This window comes from Dipodomys ordii, unplaced genomic scaffold, assembly GCF_000151885.1.
Source record: "Dipodomys ordii isolate 6190 unplaced genomic scaffold, Dord_2.0 Scaffold43, whole genome shotgun sequence".
Classification (NCBI taxonomy): domain Eukaryota; kingdom Metazoa; phylum Chordata; class Mammalia; order Rodentia; family Heteromyidae; genus Dipodomys; species Dipodomys ordii.
The window spans coordinates 2,110,039-2,128,894 of NW_012267259.1; the positions used below are offsets into that span (position 1 = coordinate 2,110,039).

The following is an 18,856-nucleotide window of genomic DNA, read 5'->3' on the forward strand; positions in this document are numbered from 1 at the left end:
CTCAGCACCACATAAGCAAAAAGAAAAAAGCCGGAAGTGGCGCTGTGGCTCAAGTGGTAGAGCACTAGCCTTGAGCTGAAGAGCTAAGGGACAGCGCCCAGGCCCAGAGTTCAAGCCCCACGACCAGACACCCCCCCAAAAAAAAATCCCAAGTATCCACATTCTTAAATCCACATTCTATGGATTTAAGAACCACTTACGTTAAAAACATGTGTTAATTGAACCACTGTATAAACTGTTTTAGGAAATGCCATGGACACAGATTCAATTTGTTGTGATAACAGTCCATTTTTTGGGAATATAAATGTCATTGCTCCCTACAACCACTGTTAGAGGTACCTAAGAATATGCCAGTAAATACCACAGAACCATGGCTGTGGGTGCTAACATAAGCAGATAAACGCAATTAACAGATCTAGAAACAAATGCAAGTACATATGGAGAACATGTATGACAGCATTAGAGTTGCAAATAAATGGGTAAAATGAATTTTATGAATACCAGAAAGAACTAAATGGCCATTTAAGAAACAAAAATATGCCAGTGTTCTACTCTTAAAGTTTAGATTGAGGCAATTTAAAAATAAAGCCAAAATGAAAAATGAGTACTAGGTAAGAAAAAAATGAAATATTTATGCTAAGTCTTAGAAAGGATGACGCCAAACCAAAACCATTTACAAAACATTCATAATCTTGACTATAAAAAGGAACTTTAAACTGTCATAAATCATGTCATCTAAAAAGTCAAATAGGAGAAGGAGACAAGTATTCTGTATTGCAATGACAGAAATCACCTTATTAAAATCAAGATGAAAACTGACACTCAAACAGGAAGCTGGTCACAGAACAGAAATCACAGATAAGCAATAAATAGAGGACATAGGAAAAGGATTCAATCTGACCACTAACCACAAAAATGGCAATAAAAGGCTTTAGCACAAGCTGTGTGTGGAGGTGCATGGCTATAATCCCAACCCTAGTGGGTCTGAACAGGACAATCATGGGTTGGAGGCCAGCTTAGGCTACACAGTAAGATGCTGTCTTAACAGAGGGAGAGAGGGTAAAAAACATTGCAGCACTAATAGTGTTTATTAGATAAAGGTCTAAAGACAGTCAAGACCCTCAATTGGAGGAAGTGTATGGGCAAGAGGCTTACCGTTGGTGGGTACATACCAGCACCATGACTCTGGAAGGCAGCAGTAATCTGTATTTAGAATTTTTCCTCAATAGACTAGGAGGCATTGGGCCATTTGAGCCACACTTCCAGCCCTCAAAAAACTGTGTGGTCGCACAGTGTTCTTTTCCAGAATGAGGTATACAGAATCAATTACACTACCTGCAATGACATCTCTCAAAATATCATTGGTTATCTCTGTGGAGTTTTATTCTGTTTTTTCCCTTGTATATTAGTTAAGGACTTTTTTTTTTTTGCCTGTGAAAAGCTCTATTTACAACTTTCAGCAGACCAAAATTACAGAAGTGAGAACTTCATTTTTACTAGGTTCCACCTTCTTTTTCTTTTTTCAAGATGTAATTGTAAGCTCTATTTCAACTCACACAACCACTCCCAGTCTCAGACTTGTATGTGTGTGTTACAGTTTGTGGGGTTACATTTCTTCAGTAGTAAAGAGTGATCCAGGGTGAAGGCTCTCAACTTCACTAAACTTCCGGTTTTCATCTGGAAAATGAGGGCATTGATAGTGGCCTCAAAAGAGCCTTACTTGGTAGTCCTTAGAAAAAGCCTTACCTGGTACTGGTCGCAAAGGGCTCCTACAGGGAAGAGCATGTACGGGTTCCCTGCCAGAGCAGCCTGAGGTAGGGCTGCTTCCAAGGCTCTTGGCCTTGAGGTCCTCCCAGTGCTTCTATTGAGACCCTACCTTCTAAAGGTTCTGCCACTTCTCAATGCTGCAGGCAGTGGCCAAACCGCCAACACACGGACCTTTGTAGGGTACTGAAGATCAAACTTTAGCAGTATTTTCCTTGTACTGAATTAGTGGTGTTGCTGGAACTATGTCAGATCTCCCTTCCAAGAGGCATTCAAACTGGCATCCGCTGGAGACATCCCCAACTCTCTCCACCCTCCTCAGCAAGCATCCCAGTGCGGAATGGAGCCCTCCCTTCACTCAGCCCTTTGATTTTCAAGCTGGAAAACTGTGACCTAAGTCCAATGTCTTCACACCTGAGACAGAAACCCTGGCACTCCATCTTTTCTCAGATGAAGCTTCTATCAGACCTCCTTGAGCACGTGGGGGCAATTGCATAAGCAATTTTGTGAAAACACAGCCACAAGTATGCTACTGGCATTGGTTACAGTATAAGAGATAAGGAGTAAAAGATGTAGTACAGCAGAAAAGAGGGGCTGCAAGCTCGGCACTTTGAGCCACAGATTTCTCCATGTGTGGGCATCCAGAGGGAAGGAGACTTAACATTGTTGTGGATGATGACATAGATTGGAATTTAACACTACTACTCATATTCAACATTTATAGCTAATTGTAGCTCCAGAGGGGCTCAACATAGCATATAAGGAACATGTTACAATATTTAATGGGCCATATTACCCCTAGAAGTGTTTGTCCAGAAGTGTAAGATACTAGGTGAAGATTTTTTTAAAACTCTGTTTACAGGTGCATTCAAAGATGCTGAAAGTGTCTGGTTTACTTAAATATTTTTGGTAAGCTATACTTAGATGCAGGTTTACATTCTCTCCACCCAGCCCCACAAATAACTGGGTAAGCTTGGAGACACTAAAACAAATGAAGAATCTTAGCGCTCTGCTCTTCTGTTCCTCTATCTTCCTCTTAACCATGAGTCAGGTTGTGCAAATAGGAAGCACAGTCCATATTGGTGGCTGCTGGCCACTGCACACCAACTGTAGGCAAACAGAAGATAGAAAAACAAAACCAGGGAAATCAGGAATCTGCCAGCCACTAGAGGGCAGAGTGGAGCAGTTTGCCAGGGAGGTGTGGCCAAGGGAGACCACAAGACCTGCACACAACTCTGAACTAGGCAAAGCTGGGTGTGCCACACTTAACCCAACTTAACATCCCCAGGTGTCTGCTCTGGTTTAAAGGCAGAGCAGTATGCTGAGGATGAGCACACAGATAACTTATACCTAGTATGGCTCTAGATAGAAAATAGGAGACACTAATCCTTTACCCCCAGAATAAGTTACCATGTTCTCATGACCATAAAACATCTTATATTATGACAGGAGAAATAAGTCATACACAGTAAGTCACACACAAAAGCACATATGATTCCACTTCTCCGAAGTGCCTAGACCCGTCAAAGTCAGAGACAGAATGCAGAATGGTGGCTGCCAGGGACTAAGAGTAGGGGTAAAAAAAAAAAAAAATAGAGAGGGTTGAATGTGGCAGACTTTCTGTTTTGCAAGATGAAGAGCTCTGTAGAAAAATGATGGTGACACCTGCAAAAGTGGGAAAGCAACAAACTGTCTACCTACAAATGGTTAACATGGTAAATTTTGTGTTTGCATGTTTTACAAGGACATACGTAAACAAGCAAGCAAGAAAGCAAATGCAGGGGAAATATCGTAAGGAGCAGTAAGAATCCTTAACAGAAGGAACAAGTTGGCATTAAGTTGAAGGTCTTGTCATATGACAGTCCAGAACTGGGACTACTGCTTTTTCAGCAGATAATCTGACTTTCCCTTTGTTGCTCTACTGAAACTAACCTGTACATTGGGGGCCTGGGGGACAGGATGAGCGGGGCTAGGAGGCTGCACTGCCAGCCTGATGAATCAAGGATGGTTTTAACTTCAGAGAAGATGCTCTTCAAGAATCCAACGTTAGCCATGCTTCCAGTGATACTCAGAGACAACTCCAGCAAGCATAACTCATGAGCAACCTGCAAAGACTCAGGCACCCAGTGCTCTCATTGCTGATCTCCAAGCCCAGGATTGGTTCTGACTCCATGTTGATTAGCTGGGGAGGTTGGAGACGGAACCTGGACAGCTGTCTGCATTAGTCATGCAGGGCCGCACCCCCCGGCAGCAGGGGAGGCAAGCATCTGCTCTGTTTTAGCAACATGGAAGATCGCTGTTCACTGCCTCCACATAGCTCTCAACAACACCCACCCACTGGAAAAGATCAACTGAAACCAAATCTGTTCCAGTAGAAGACACACCATTCAAGTGGGTGGAATAATTTCATTTTGTTTCTGGTGTGGGATGGGAAGTTATTCAACATGGTCAACAAGATTTCAACTGGTGAGAGTTTTGCCTGTCACCTCAAAACCAAGAGGAGACTGGAAAAGCCTGCCTACCAGCTAGGGGACAGTGAAAGAGGACCAGTGTCCTGCCCCAACTCCACCAAGTAACACACTCTTGTTGTGTTACTAATGGTAGGAAATGATCAACAAACAGGTTAGTCACCCATCACCTAGAAAAGAGTAACAAGACTAAAATGCTTAAAAGAAGAATAATTTTTTTTAAAAAGCAGTAAGAAAGTAAATGGTCTAAGGCTAAAGGACATGGTACAGATTTTTAGTGCACTGGAATTCAGAGGGAGGTAATAATCACACCAACTCAAACCTTCCCTGTTTGGCAGCTCAAACAATCCATCCCAAAGCCAGTTCTCAGCCCAAAGCCACCAGCTTTGAGTTCCCATTGCATACCCTGTGTGAACTCCCACACGCTCAGCCTGAGGCCGCCTGATTGTCCCTTTCTCCATGGGATCCCAGGAGCACCGGCTTCCTTTCCTCACCCCACAGGGCCACGGAGGTGTCAAGCATTGGCACTCACAGGTCTCCCAGAGAGAGACACTTTCAGCTCACTGCAGCCCAACCCTCCAGTGACCCAGTCCCTTCTCAAGAAGCCTGGTAGCGGCCTTGCTTCAGCAGCCAGCTCCTCTGCTGGTCCACCCCATCCTCAGCCACCCGTTCCCCTACCTACGGCAACTGGTCACAACACCCACAACACTTCCATGTCAGGTTCCTTGTCCCCTCTTCATGGAGCTCCCTGAAAAGGCGAGGCCCCAGCTGTCTACCCATCTACTCACAATTTTCCACAGTGAGCCCGTCTAGTACTAAAATACATGAAACGAACCAGTTGAAAAGGCTGGTCACACACAGAAGACACATTAAAAAGGAAAAAGAATAGACTCCCCCCTCCCCCATAATTACTACTTTGTATCCTTGGGAGGGAAGCAACCTAAAGGTCAGTGAATCAAAAAGGATGGTCTCAGGCCAGGAGTTGGTGGCTCATGCCTGAAATCCTAGCTATTCAAGAGGCTGAGATCTGAGGATCACAGTTCAAACACAATCTGGGCAGAAAAATCTGTAAGAATCTTATCTCCAATTAACCACCTGAAAACAAGAAGTAGATCTATGGCTTAAAGGGGTAGAGTACCAGCCATGAGCAGAAAAGCTCAGAGATGGTACCCAGGCCCTGAGTAGCAGCACACACACAGACACACACACAGACACACACACACACATACTCTCTGTGTTTCTCTTTGTCTCTGTCTCTCTCTCTCTGCTCTCTACACATATAGAGATTCTATTTTCCAAGTATTAGCCTGAAGACTTATGTCTTAACCAATTTTATTGCCCCAAATAGTTCTGTACAAGTTTACCCCTGTCAGATGGAGGCAGACAAAAGGTACAGAAAGAGTGCTTACTTGTCTAGAGTTACAAAGCCAATAATGACTGAGCCAGGATCCCAATGCAAAGAGGGCCAGGCTCAAGAGCCCCTGCACCCATGAACTGTTCTTTCCGGTCAATGGCCTCCCACATGTCCCATCGATACAGAAGATTCTTGTCTCTCAGTGGGCACTTGTTTCTCATGTGACATCCACAAAGCAGCCTCACGGTCTAGCACACTCACATGCATTATCAACAGCTTCAATGGCCAAGAAGAACATCAGTCCACAAGGAAACACTGCATCCTGATCAGAACAGGTCTCAGCCCCCCACCCTGACCAGCACTTACGGTCTCATCTTCCAATTTGAGCTGGAGGCTCTTCTCTCCTTCTTTATAGTTCTTGGTTAATTCAGCCGAGCGCCATACTTCATCTGGATCAGGGATCCAGACCCTTGTGTACTGTAAAATGAGAAGAGAGGAAGCTTAAATACAAAGTTGGGAAGAAATGGAAAAAAAAACTTGGAAAAAATTATGTTAAATGAAGTCAGGCCCAGTGAGATGAAGGATACATGGCTTCCTCATATGTGGAAGCTGGATTTAGCTTATAAACTTATAAACGCAAGGGTACACAAATTATAACTGAGGTACAAGAATCACACTCAGCTGTTCTAATTCCTCAAAAAGCTGAAGTCAAAGTTCAGCAAAATAAAACACCAGGAAGTGGGTGGAATGGGGGCAAAGGTGGACAGATGAAGAGAACACAGGAAGAATGCACCCAAAAATCCAAGTACGTAGAGTGAGGGAAGGGTTGGGGAGGGGAGGGATGAGTGAGAATGTTGAAAGGGGTGATCAAGATACATCATCTTCATAAACTGCATTGTTAAACGACAACTCCTTTATACAACTCCCTAGAGGTAATTTTTTAAAAAAGAAAAAAAACGAAGTAGCTAGCTTTCTAAAACGCACCACTCTCGAGGAAGGGTCTTGTCTAGAGAGGTTTTAAAGCAATGTATTCATATTTTTCCCCTTGTCTCAAGATACAATGTCATCCAATGCTATAGTAGATAAATAACTCATAAGACTGATAAAGAGTGTATCTTGTGGATTTGTAAGACAACATCACAGATCAGTGAAATTAAAATTCTGCCAGAGATGCCAGGTGCCAGGGGCTCGTGCCTGTAATCCTAGCTACCCAGGAGGCTGAGAGCTGAGGACTGCAGGGTGTAGCCAGCCCAGCAGGAAAGTCTGTGAGAGTCTTATATTTCCATCAAAAACTGAAAGCAGAGCTGTGGCTCAAGTAGCAGAACACCAGCCTCCAGTGAAAATGCTAAGGAAAAGCGCCTAAGCCTTGAGTTCAAGCCCCAGTACCAGTACACACACACACACACACACACACACACACGTACGCACACACACGTACGCACGCACGCACACACATGCAGGCATGTGTCCATACACACAAATTCTGCCAGAAAGACTGCTGGGCATATATTTGGGTATATGCACCAGGTCTTTGCACTGTCCTCTTACAAGGTGGTACAAATGGCTACAATCAACAAAAAAGCACAGGCAAAAAGCAAATGTTCATAGTTTCCGAAACTATGCTCTGGTCTTCAGCACTCAGGATTAAAGTCATTTTCCTGCTCAAATAAAAAGTCAAGTCAAAGGCACACTTAAGGATTTTGTGTAGGTAGCCTCCTCGATTTCTTTTGTCCATTGTGGGGCTTGAACTCAGGGCCTAGGTGCTGTCCCTGAGCCTTTTTGCTCAAAGCTAATGCTTTTCTGATGGTTAATTTTTAAGAGTCTCATGGACTTTCCTGCCTAAGCTGGCTTCGAACCATGATCCTCAGATCTCAGCATCCTGCAAAGCTAAGATTACAGGTGTGAGTCACCAGTGCTTGGCTCTTTCTGTACTCTTTGAGCCATAGATATACCCCCAATTCTCCCAGTGGCTATCCTTATTTGCATATGAGCTCATTCAACCTGATCAAGGCCCAGCGGGAAAGAGCATGGCAATGCTTAGTAAACGGTAACTCAGGGAGCGACATGCAATGATTTGCCCAACGCATTCTCAACTCAGGAATTTTCAGCCCTGGCTGCACGGTAAATCACCTAGGGAGTTTGGAAAATACCAATTCTGGAGTCACTTCAGACCAATTCCATCTGGATGTGGGGTGCTCTGACAGCTCCTGAGGACAGACAAGCGCGTGCTGCACTGGATGGCTGCTCACTGCACCCCAGTCACACAGATCCCCGTGCTCACCTCATAGGTGAGTACTCTCCACACGGCTTCCACGTCTTAGAAGCTATATATTCACGCAACCAACTTTCATGTCATAGAATATTCTTAACCCAGTCTGAACAGAAGGCTCGTTGGCCCACAGGTCAGCAGAATGTCCGCGTAAACCCGCTTCTCACACAGCACAGGTCAGCTCCAAGCACAAGTCTTGTGTCAGCCAGTACCTGGCCACAAGTAACCAGTTGGCTTTAAAGATACTGTTTATTAAAGATACTGTTTCCTTCTAGGTGGGCACTGTCCTCTTTAAAAACCAAGCCCAACAGCTATTTTCCTTGTCTCTAATTCATTACAGAGCCTTCAACATCCTGAGGCGATGGAAGAACATTCTCATCAAGAAAGCAAGCAAATGTCAATGCATTTCTGTCCTTGCCAGCCTCACCTAGAATGGCATCGCTTCCTACCCGCCTCCAGGGACACTACTGTAGCTATCTATATTCCTAACAGATCCGGGCTTTCTTGTAATGTATCTAAGTGCTTCTGAGTGAAAAAGAAGTTCCAGAGGAAAGTTCTTGAACATTCGCCAACAGTTGACAGTCCTCCTCTGCTCAGATGTTGCGCTGACCCTCTCCACAGTCACTTGAACCCACTGCCCACCCAATGCAAGCACCAGTTAAGCTTCGGGTCAGTGATGCTTCCCGCCATTCTGTCTCCATGCCCGGCTGTGCTTTCAGGCCTTCCCCATCCAGGCTGCACACCCAAGAGATTTTTACCCAAAACAAAGACAAGGATGTGAAGATAACAACTAACCAATAGAAGACTGGGGGAAATCCCAGCAGAAGTTGAGTGGATGGGAACTAGAGGGTGCTACGAGCCAAAAGACCTGGTCCCAGCTCTGCCGGGGCCTTCGCCAGCTGCCCCGGGGCCACCTGCTGCAGATTCCACTGGAGGAGCTCACAGTCTGGCTCTGGGAGAGTGGGGATGAACCTCTCCTCGCTAAACAGACTGAAAGCCCCTGGCAGGTGGGAAGCTGGATTCTGTACTTCCTCATAGCAAGAGGAGGTGTCCCAGCATCAGAGACATCATGGGACTCTAACACTTAGCCTTTTCGGGGGATGAAGGGTTGTATGGCGGCGGGTGGGGGGGAATTACATTGTGGGTTTTTTTGGCTAAGTGACCTAACGCTACACATGCCTCCAGTTCTTTTGCTTTTCAGGTCAGAGAAAAAGCCCGAGAACCTTCTAGCCTGGAGCTCACAGCAGCCCTCCTGCTTTCCCTTCCCGAATAGCTAAGATTACAAGTGTGTGCCCTCGCATCCGGCCTTGTCTTAACTCTTAGGCTTCTTTGTGTGGGAATAGATTCGAAACTATAGCCATGGGCCAAACTGCCACTGTGTCTGTTTTTGTACAGTCCCATGAGTTAGAATGGCTTTTAAATTTTCAAGTAGTTAGATGAGAGGCATGGCTCAAGTGGTAGAACACCAGCCCTTGAAAGAGCCAAATGAGAACACCAAGTCTTGAAGTTCAAATGCCAATGCCAGCACAAGACTTTCAAATGGTTGAAAAAAGACATTCCTTTATATAATATGAAAGAAATACACGAAAGTCAAATTTTGGGGTCCATAAGTAAAAATTTTCTTGGAAAACAGCTGTGTCCATGTGTGGCTGTTTTCGTACTTCAGTGATAAGAGCCGAGTCGTAACCTTTCTGTGAACTAATACATAAAATACTTAGTACCTGGTCCTTTACAGAAAGGTGTGCTGACCTCTGCCCTTCACCTGTCTAATCTGAGTAGAGCTCCAGTTCCAGCACCAACTCCTCAGTGAACACTATCTCCCACCCAGAGCCAGCCCTTCCAACGAGGGGCTGCCCCAGTAAATCCTTCCCCAATTGCCTTCCTTTAGCAGTCATTTCTCAGGTCCATTTCATTCCATCCCTTTGACATCATGTAGCTCCATTAGTTAGTATCTTTGTATCCTGGGGGATCTATGGATCTATCTAGCACATGCTACCCATGGAACAGATGCTCACTAAATAGTCACCAGGGACAGGATTGATGAACAGAACTTATGGGGCATCTGGTTTATACCTAATGATAGATTTGCACACAACCCCTATAAAATGTAATGTGAGTAGGTGTTATGACCAATTCCTAAGGAGATTAATGGCTTTCAATGTGTCAAGTCAATGCCAACACAGAGAAGAGAAAAGTTGGGTAGCCAACTTCTTGTATAACTTCTAGACAGACATTGTGAATGTCAATGCACTCAAGCAAGCTGTAGGCTCAAATCGAGTAAATATTCAGCACCTACCACATAGCTGTCTGTGTAGCTGCTGTCACACATTTCTTTAGTCTCCACAATGATGACGCATGTGGACATGCATTGAGCTTATTACAGCTCACCATGGAACCAGAATGGTGCCAACCCTCCATGCTGAGGGTGCAGGCTGGCCTCCCTGTGCTTCCCAAATCTTGTTCATCTTACTTCATATATTCTCCGTTTGGGAACACTAGCAACCACTGACAGGGATATTTACTCGACATCATGCTTATTACAGACATGCTTATCATAGACACAGATTTATCCTCTGTCCAAGGTTACAAGGTTATTTTTAATGATGATCAAATTTTGCATGCTATCTCTAACCCTAACCCTCTCCCTACTACCACCTCAAGAAAGATGCATGGCTCTTTTTATGGTTCAATAGAAAGCAATATATGAGACATAGCCAAGCAAACAAGACACACACAATTAGGAAGGGAGAGACAAGTGATACAGTAGCTTGCAATAATGTGAGGATGATTGGGGGGGGGGTAGGAGTGGGAGAAAAATTCAGAGGGGAAGAGCTTCCTTTTAGGGTGATGATCTGGTAAGCTATTCACTTTGAAAAAGCTAATCCTATAGGCTGTGAGTTTTCCCTTAGGCTTAAAAGCAAATACACCACACACTGCTGGTTTGCAGAAGATACACAGAACATGTTGTCCACACACCTTCTCCTGCCTGCATTTCTATTACCAGCCTGTAGTGACACAGGGCTATCATTTTATAACTCCCCAGAGAGATTCTGAGTTGCCTCTTAATTTCTTCTCACCTGAAAGGAATTCACTCCTGCAAATCTGACTTCCTTCGGTTTTTCTATTAGCAGACAACGAAAAGGCCAAACTTACCATTTAACCCAAGTATAGTGCTACACAATTCATCTCTAACCTGTTTGAACAATGCTTAGCCGCATCATGTGAAAAATAAATGAAACAGCCAGTATGACCTAATTATCAAAGAGATGCATATATTTAGTAGTGAAAGCAGATGCCCACAACACACTCATTCGCGCCGAGCTGTTCTCCAGCCCCCTCCCAACCCCTTTCTTTTCTCTGCCTCTGCAGGGCCAGCTTCCTCAGTAGTCCCACATTCAGCTAGAGGGAGTAGCTGCCCATGACAACAGTGCTCCACCCAGGCTGGCCCCTAGTATCACCTGGGGAGCTCTCATTCTTTCCCATGCCAGGCAACGCCTGACTACTTACATTGATCTCTAGGGGTGCGAATCCGGTGGTGTTTTTAAAGCTCTCCACATAAACCCCATGTGCCAGCAGGTAGAGAACCAGCAGTGCATCTGGCATGAATGCACAGCTGACTAGAAGGGCATCATAGGCCTGAGGGTCTCTGTTCACAAAGCCTGTGGATTCTTCCTCCTGCACTCAAGTATTCTCTGCAAGAAGCTCCAGGCAGAAAGCAAATACATTGTCCAGAAGAGCACACTATTGACATATTCGTATAAATTTCCATGTACTGTAGTTCAGGGTTAATTAATGGACTACCGTCATCTTGAGTGAGAATTCATTATCAGCTTGAGTAAATTGAGGCCTAGGTCTCAGCCTCAGTTTCCTCAGCTGAACAAAGAGATAAAAGTTATACCTACTTCACAAAGAGTCCCAATAATTAAAACAGAGCCAAGATGCAGAGCACACGAGCCTCTAGAAAGTATGGTGCTGGTATGAGTTTGACAGGATTAAGGGAATGGGAAAATAAGAAGTCTGAGGTGTCCCACTGAATTGTAATACTTTTTGGGGGTGGCAGGGAGTGGGGGGACGTTGGTTGTGGGGCTTAAACTCAGTGCCTGGGCTGTCCCTGAGCTTTTCTGCTCAAGGCTAATGCTCTACCACTTTGAGCCACAGCACTACTTCTGGTTTTCTGGTGATTAACTGGAGATAAGAGTCTCATGGACTTTCCTGCCTAGGCCGGCTTTGAACCTTGATCCTCAGACCTCAGCCTGTTGAGTAGCTAGGATTATAGTCATGAACTGCTAACACTCAGAAATTGCAATACTTTTAATGTCCTGTTGGTTCTAATATTGAGGCCAAACCTTGCTTTGAATAATTGGATCTGGTATCCCTGACTGCAAACACTGAAAGAAGAAATTCTCAGGGCTGGCTGGCATATAACAATTAGCTGCAGATCTTTAAAGACAAAAGTATCAACATCCACATCCCACACTTGAACAAGATTATCTCTCTAGGAGAAACAGAGCACTATACCAACAACATGGTGAATGTCATAATAAAACCAGTTTTAAAGAGTGAGCCTTAGTGCAAAGGTGAAACTTACGGGACAAAACCAGAAGCATTTGAAACATTTGCTCCCTAGCATTATTAATAACATCCTTTGTAACATCATATACAAACATAAGTAATGTTAAGTACTTTAATTATTTCAACTTCAAAACTGAATTAAGATAAGCAAGGTTATCACTTATTCTTTACACAGAAGAAAAAGTGTTTGGCATATCTCTGGTTGCTAAGAGCTGACTGGGGGACAGAAGTAGAACAAAGACTTCAGACTGACTCTCTTAATTCCTCCACAGTCTAAAACTCCTGGAGAAATATTATTTTTCTTAGGGAAGCCCCAGTCCTGCAGAATATGTATTTTATATAGATAAAATGCCGTGTAATTACACATGAAAGAAAAACAACAACAACATGCAAATGCCAATTCACAATGTCAGGCCAAGGAAAGCCAGCAGGCAGTTTCTGTGTTAAATATCAGGTAGATTAAAGTTTTAGTTGCAATGAAGCCTTGGTCTGAAGCAAGGCAGCCTGGACTGAGTTACCTGCGAAGGGACAAAAAGGGATTCCAAGGCCTGACTTGGTGGCTGCCCAGATCATTTACTTGTCCATTCTTGCCTGTGTTTCAGGGACCAAGAGCAGAAACACTATGTGATGCAGATTTGTTCACTGCTATATCCTGAGCACTAAAACAGTGCCCACGGGCTAGTAGGCACTCCAATCTACACTGTGTAACTGTTATTAGGGCTCTAGTGAGGTGCAGGTGAGGAGAGATCCTTCTAACAGAAGAGAAAGTGCAATCAGCAAGCACTGCCTCAAGACAGGAATTCTTGCTTGAGATCACTGGCAAAGATACAGGTTTGAGTTAATTGACACCTCTAAAGGACACAGAAGCCACTGAACTTTTCCAGTCAGGACCATTCTGAGCTTGGCCATTTGGAGTCCCACCAAGAGACAAAGGCCACCAGCAAAGAAATGGGTAACTGGACAGTGAATTTCTAGGGGAAGAGGAGGCAGGCAAGACTTGGGCATCAGACTCAGCAAAGAAGCCACGTTCCCAATCTCAGCTTAAGCCTCAGGTCCAGGTACAAAGTGACTGAAGGGAATGCTTGGGAATCCAATGGTGAAAGGCTGGAAAATCCTCTAGGCCAATGTGCGACCCCTCAAAAATGGACATATTCATGTTCGCTTCTTCAAGGACATGATGCAAACACTAAGCATGTCCTAAGTCATGACTTCCCTTTGGTGTAAGTGCATCCAGTTTGAAGCTTCACCTACTAAAGCAGTAATTCCACACAGGAGAGAGGGAGGTATGGAGGGAGGGAGAGAGCAGCTATCCAAACTAAGCCCTTGCTTTAATTTCAGTGCTACCACATGGCAGCATGCCCAGTTGCTTAGTATCTGGCAGGTACCATGTTTTTGAAACAATACGAGTCCCCTGCCTGGCCTTGCCTGTGCAAAGTGGGACACATTCCATTGTCTTCCAGATTCTGCTAACTTTGCAGAAGAAAATTAGGCCTTTTACTTCCACTGAGCAGAACTTTTCCCAGTCATTCCCACATTTACTGATATCTGAAGACTGGCTCCATGGGCCCAGACACCAACCACAACCAAAAGCCAGTGCTGAATATTCCCCTGAATTTTGGAAGCCAGTGTCAAGAAATGCCCATGGGTGGGCTGCTAGTAATCTTCCTTTCCCACTTACTGGACTCTCACTGTGGGAGACAAGGGACAAGGAGGTTAAAAATTAAGAGTCAGTTCCCCCTCCCAAATCCCATCAGCTGATGAGGTTCTAACTTCTGAGGCTCAACTTCCTCATCTGGAAAGCCGACAAAGTCTGCAGTAAGGGAGTTTGCTAAGATTAAGTAACATAGATAAAACACTTTGCACAGTATGTGGCATGTGCAAGTGCTGCATAGTTATAGTTCCTGTGCGGGAACTCAGGTCCTGACACTGATTCTACACAGAGGACCCTCCATGAGTCCTACAGTCAATGATCAATGATGGGCACACAGGTATTTTGGGTACCTCCAGGTCCTTTGCTTTATTTACTGAGTTACCTCCTCCTCCTCCCTTTAACAATAAGCCAAGCTTTCTATTCTCCCTGTTACTCTGCCCCCACAAAAACTTTCTGAATTATTTAAACCTTCCCAGTCCTAAAATGCTCTTTAGGGGCAGCTCCCTAAAATTTAGTGTCAGAGGAATCCTATGCAAACTATGCACCACACACTGCATCAAGAAAAAACTCAATCAGATGGTGCCTGCCGCCCAACCCAGCTCCCTTCCCTTGCTTTCCTTAAATGAAAGCAAACCAAGCTAATCAGAAAGCCAGAGGAATCTCTAATAGTCCCGTAGATTGGAACAGCAAAAGGCCTCTTGGTACCTGCAGGGGTGAAGGACAGAAGAAAAGTTGAAAGTTTCATTCTTTAATGCCCAACTACATAGTTAAACAGCAAAGTCATGATAAAAATCTAGGCCTTCCTATCACTGCAGTAGAACAAGTCAATTATACCAAAAGGCAAATCCACCTACATATATCTGTAACTGCCTATCATCATCTTTTTTTTTTCTTTCACATTTGCAGTCTTCATATTTATGGCATCACATTCTCAACCTCAGCCTTTTGAGAAAAGAGCCAGCTCACTGTGATATCTGATTCTATCGCCAGTCACAATCCCATCTTAATCCACATTCTACATCTGAATTTCAGCTAATAAAGAAGCACATCTCTATAGAGCTGGAGGCAAAATTTACTGTTCTGCAGATGTAGTTACCAGAGTGCGCAGTATGTCCTCGTGTGACAATGGGAGAGGACAGGACATGCCTGCTGTACTGGGAAACTCGCCATTTTATCAAGCTCATTAATCCTGCCATCTACCTAGTGATGAGGGAGCCATGGGACCTCAGAACCCATGCCTAGGCCAAGAACACACTGTACCCTAGAGTTCAGAAAGTGGAGGGATAAAATTCCAGGTTAAAGAGTCACCGATGGGTGTTTTCAACAGGCCATTTATTGATCATCATTCTCCTGTGAGATCTACCATCTGCTTGTGTCAAACACAGAAACTCCATACTTTAAGATTGGTTTAACTGCTAATGTAATGCTAAAAAAAAAATCTATGCTGTCGACCACCAAAACACCAGCCAACTTTCCCAACCACTTCTTAACATCCCATTCCCTACCTTTAAGAACTGAGTGACAGGGTAGGGTGCTACTGCCATGCAGGCTTACAGGTGCTACTAAACATCCTACCCCACACAGCAAAGCCCCCCCCACACAGAGTTATCCCCAGCCCCCAATGTTATCAGTACTCGGTTTAAGAAATTGAATTCTGTGAGGGAGGTTGCCAGGAGGAAGACAGTAGACACATGAAGAGAGGAAGGCAGAGAGAATACAGTCGCAATTTTCACTGTATCTCCTATGAAACTAAGAAAGTTGAGAGAAAGGGTAGGATTGGGGGGGGGAAATGATCAAAAGGGTGATATTGATCAAGATGCACAGTACTTATAAAGTGACATGATGAATGGTAACCCCTTTGGAAAACTACCTAAAGAATATTAAATAAATAATTAAAATCCAGAAAAAATTGGTATCTTTCTTTTAAATGTTGGGAAAAAATTTAAACCCACAAAATTCTTCATCGTTCAGTGTCATTCACTTGTTTTACACATATCCAGTTCCAGATGAGGCTGTGCACCATCTAGGGCAAATGACTTTTCTAGCCATGCCCCGCGAGCCCACTATTCCTCCTCTCCAGCCACGCCAACCTATTTTCAAATATTTTCGAGAGCATGACTGCATACCTTGGCTTCCATTTCTCTCTGCCTCACATGTCTCTCTCCCTCTCATCTTTCCTCAGTGTGGCTGCTTCTCTGTGGTCCAGCTGAAGTGTGGCTTCCTTTGTCAAGCCTTTCTGTTCATGCTGGCCCTGCCTTGATTTCTCATCTTTGATTTCTCTACAACAGCCTCGATGTTCACTACACTCACTTGCATAGATGTTTCTCAGTCATCCATGCTCCAAGGTAGTAATTAATGTGTTATTCATCTTTGCATACCATGCACAGAGGAAAGTGCTTCAGAGCTGCATGAATGGATGAACGCATACACACACTCCAAAGCATTGAGGATTCTTGCTTCCCATAGCAAGAAACTTCAGCCTCTCTCCCACGAGAAATGCTAAATATAGTACTATCTAAATGACCCATCAGAGCAGGGCTGTCACCAGCTCCAGAACATCTGGCCACAAGGCCAGCAGCTTTGTCACCAAGTCTCAGTATGGAGTCTGATGATGCTGCATTTCTCTCTGCTGTCTGTACAGCCACGGCTTCTGTTGGGTCTTATCTGTTAGAACTCCTGGCTCTGGGAAACTTCTGGCACATTCAAAGCTATGAGACAATGAGTGTATTAGATAAATGCACTCTTTGTTTGCTGTTTCTGTATAACCGAAGAGAAGACTATCAAAAGCATAGTTTCTTAACACCAGTCTAACAGCACCAGTCTAACCACTACAGGAGAGAGTCCAAAAGACATCCCACTGTTTTAGGTTCCTGCCCCGTTTCTATTAACAAGGGACAAATCAATAGCTGACTTCTAGGATATTCTGTGTCACACAGCCTACCCATCTCATCTTCTATCGCTGGAAGCAAGCAATCCACAAGGCTTGGGCTCAAAGGAAGAAGACAGGAGCTAGATACCACACAGACTGCTATGGCATCACTGGACCTGGTGACTCCATGGGAATTCCCTTCAAAAGCTCTTCAAGGGTTCCAGAGAAACATTGATGTCAGACCTGCAGGGACTAATGCTAAGACGGAAAGCCACTAAATGTGAAGGGGGGTAAATGGCTAGAAAAAATGCGCTTGCCACCTCTATAGCCAGGAACCATTATCCAAAAAGAAAAGAAAAAAAGAATAGTTAAACAACGCTTAACATTTCCCTTTGACCTAGAAGGACAGAATCAAGCTGAGACTCTCAGAAGCTCCAGGGATCCAAACCAAAGCCTGCCAAGTGCCTGCAGCAGGGGGCAAAATCCCCTTGATGGAGCACAGACCCACAATGAAGGAAGGGTGCCATGCACAGGGCGTGCTGGACAAGCTGGAAACAGGAGTGGGTGATGTGAATGAATCGTCATCCCAGGCTCACCGCTCATTGCTATATTCCTGGCATAAATTGCCCTCCCATTCCTCATTCATAGGAGCTATCAAATTCACAAGAAAAGAACTCCAGTCAGCCCCTAAACACTTCATACGGGCCTATGATGATGGCCCCTAGAGCTCTATGACATCCTTTTGCCCTTGGGGAGCTACTGTAATACCAGCCCTGAGAGATACTGAACCATGGGCTGGCTTCCACTCTCTGGAGGAGGCCGTGAAGAAGCCCCAGAAGAGAACTTGATTGGTGTGACCAGAAGCAGGAGTGGAACACGTCTGACATTCCAAGCAGCCATGTGCAGGAGTGCTCCTGATAGTTTGAGTCAAGCTAGGGCATTATGGAGAGGTATGCTGAGAAGTGAGTTCAAAAGGGAGGCTTGAGTCTCATCCTTGCATCACTAAAAGGTTCTCAAAATCCCTTTGTTAAGAAGAAGCCAGAAGAAATTCATGGGTCATTGAAGGAATGGTATAAAGTATGTCTAAAAGGCTCAAATGTCTGTCTACCAGGTCCTGGTAAATTCACGTCTGTGATCCTAGCAACTCAGGCAGCTGAGATCTGAGGATAGGGATTTGAAGCCAGAGTGGGCAGGAAAGTCCATGGAACTCCAATTAACCACCTAAAAACCAGAAATGGAGCTATGGCTCAAAGTGATAGAGTGCTAGCCTTGAGCAAAAGAGCTCAAGGACAACACCCAGACCCTGAGTTCAAGCCCCACAACCAAATAAAATAAAATAAAATAAAATGATCAAACATCATCCCCAAAACAAAGTGTCACCATTGCTATTCTTGGCACCTAAAACTGAAGCCTGGAACCATGGAAGGGGTACCCAGATGGCAGAACTGAAAACATTAAAAATCAAGAGCAGACCCGTGCATAATTGATATCAACTTAATCACTCACCAACCCTCTGTGCACATATGGGGCTGGCAAGATAGGAAAAGAGCCTCTGGAAACCAAGCAAACAAAATTGCACAGAAGCAAATTTAGGATCACCATGGGATTACCATGAAAACCAGGTTTCCCAAACAACCTAGCTCTCTCAACCACACTCCCGGGCTCCTCCATCAGTTTACAGGCTCCTCTTTCCCACTTAGTCCTCCCCTCTGCTGCAGCTACTGTGTAGTCTTAACATCTTGTCCAGCCCTACGGCCACTAACTTTCACTAACTCAGCCCGACCTGTCCACTGAGACTCACATGAAGCCAGTCACCAGGGTCTGTGTTGTTGTTTTTTTTAATAGCAAAAAGTTTAAAATGTCAAAACTGAACTCCTGAGTCCTTGACTATCTCTTACCTGTCCCTTCT

General features: G+C 44.5%; 1 protein-coding gene across 1 annotated transcript in view; it reads right to left on the reverse strand.

Annotated features, from left to right (window-relative positions):
- Myo5b (myosin VB) overlaps positions 1 to 11,458 on the reverse strand; it is a 179,537-nt gene extending 168,079 nt beyond the window's left edge. Inside the window, exons 1-3 of the mRNA XM_013018885.1 lie at positions 11,363 to 11,458; positions 8,724 to 8,886; positions 5,953 to 6,086 (exon numbers count right to left, since the gene is read on the reverse strand). Coding sequence (XP_012874339.1) covers positions 5,953 to 6,086; positions 8,724 to 8,886; positions 11,363 to 11,458 — 393 coding nt within the window. The remainder of the gene's footprint in view (positions 1 to 5,952; positions 6,087 to 8,723; positions 8,887 to 11,362) is intronic.
- Between the last annotated feature and the right edge of the window lie 7,398 nt (positions 11,459 to 18,856).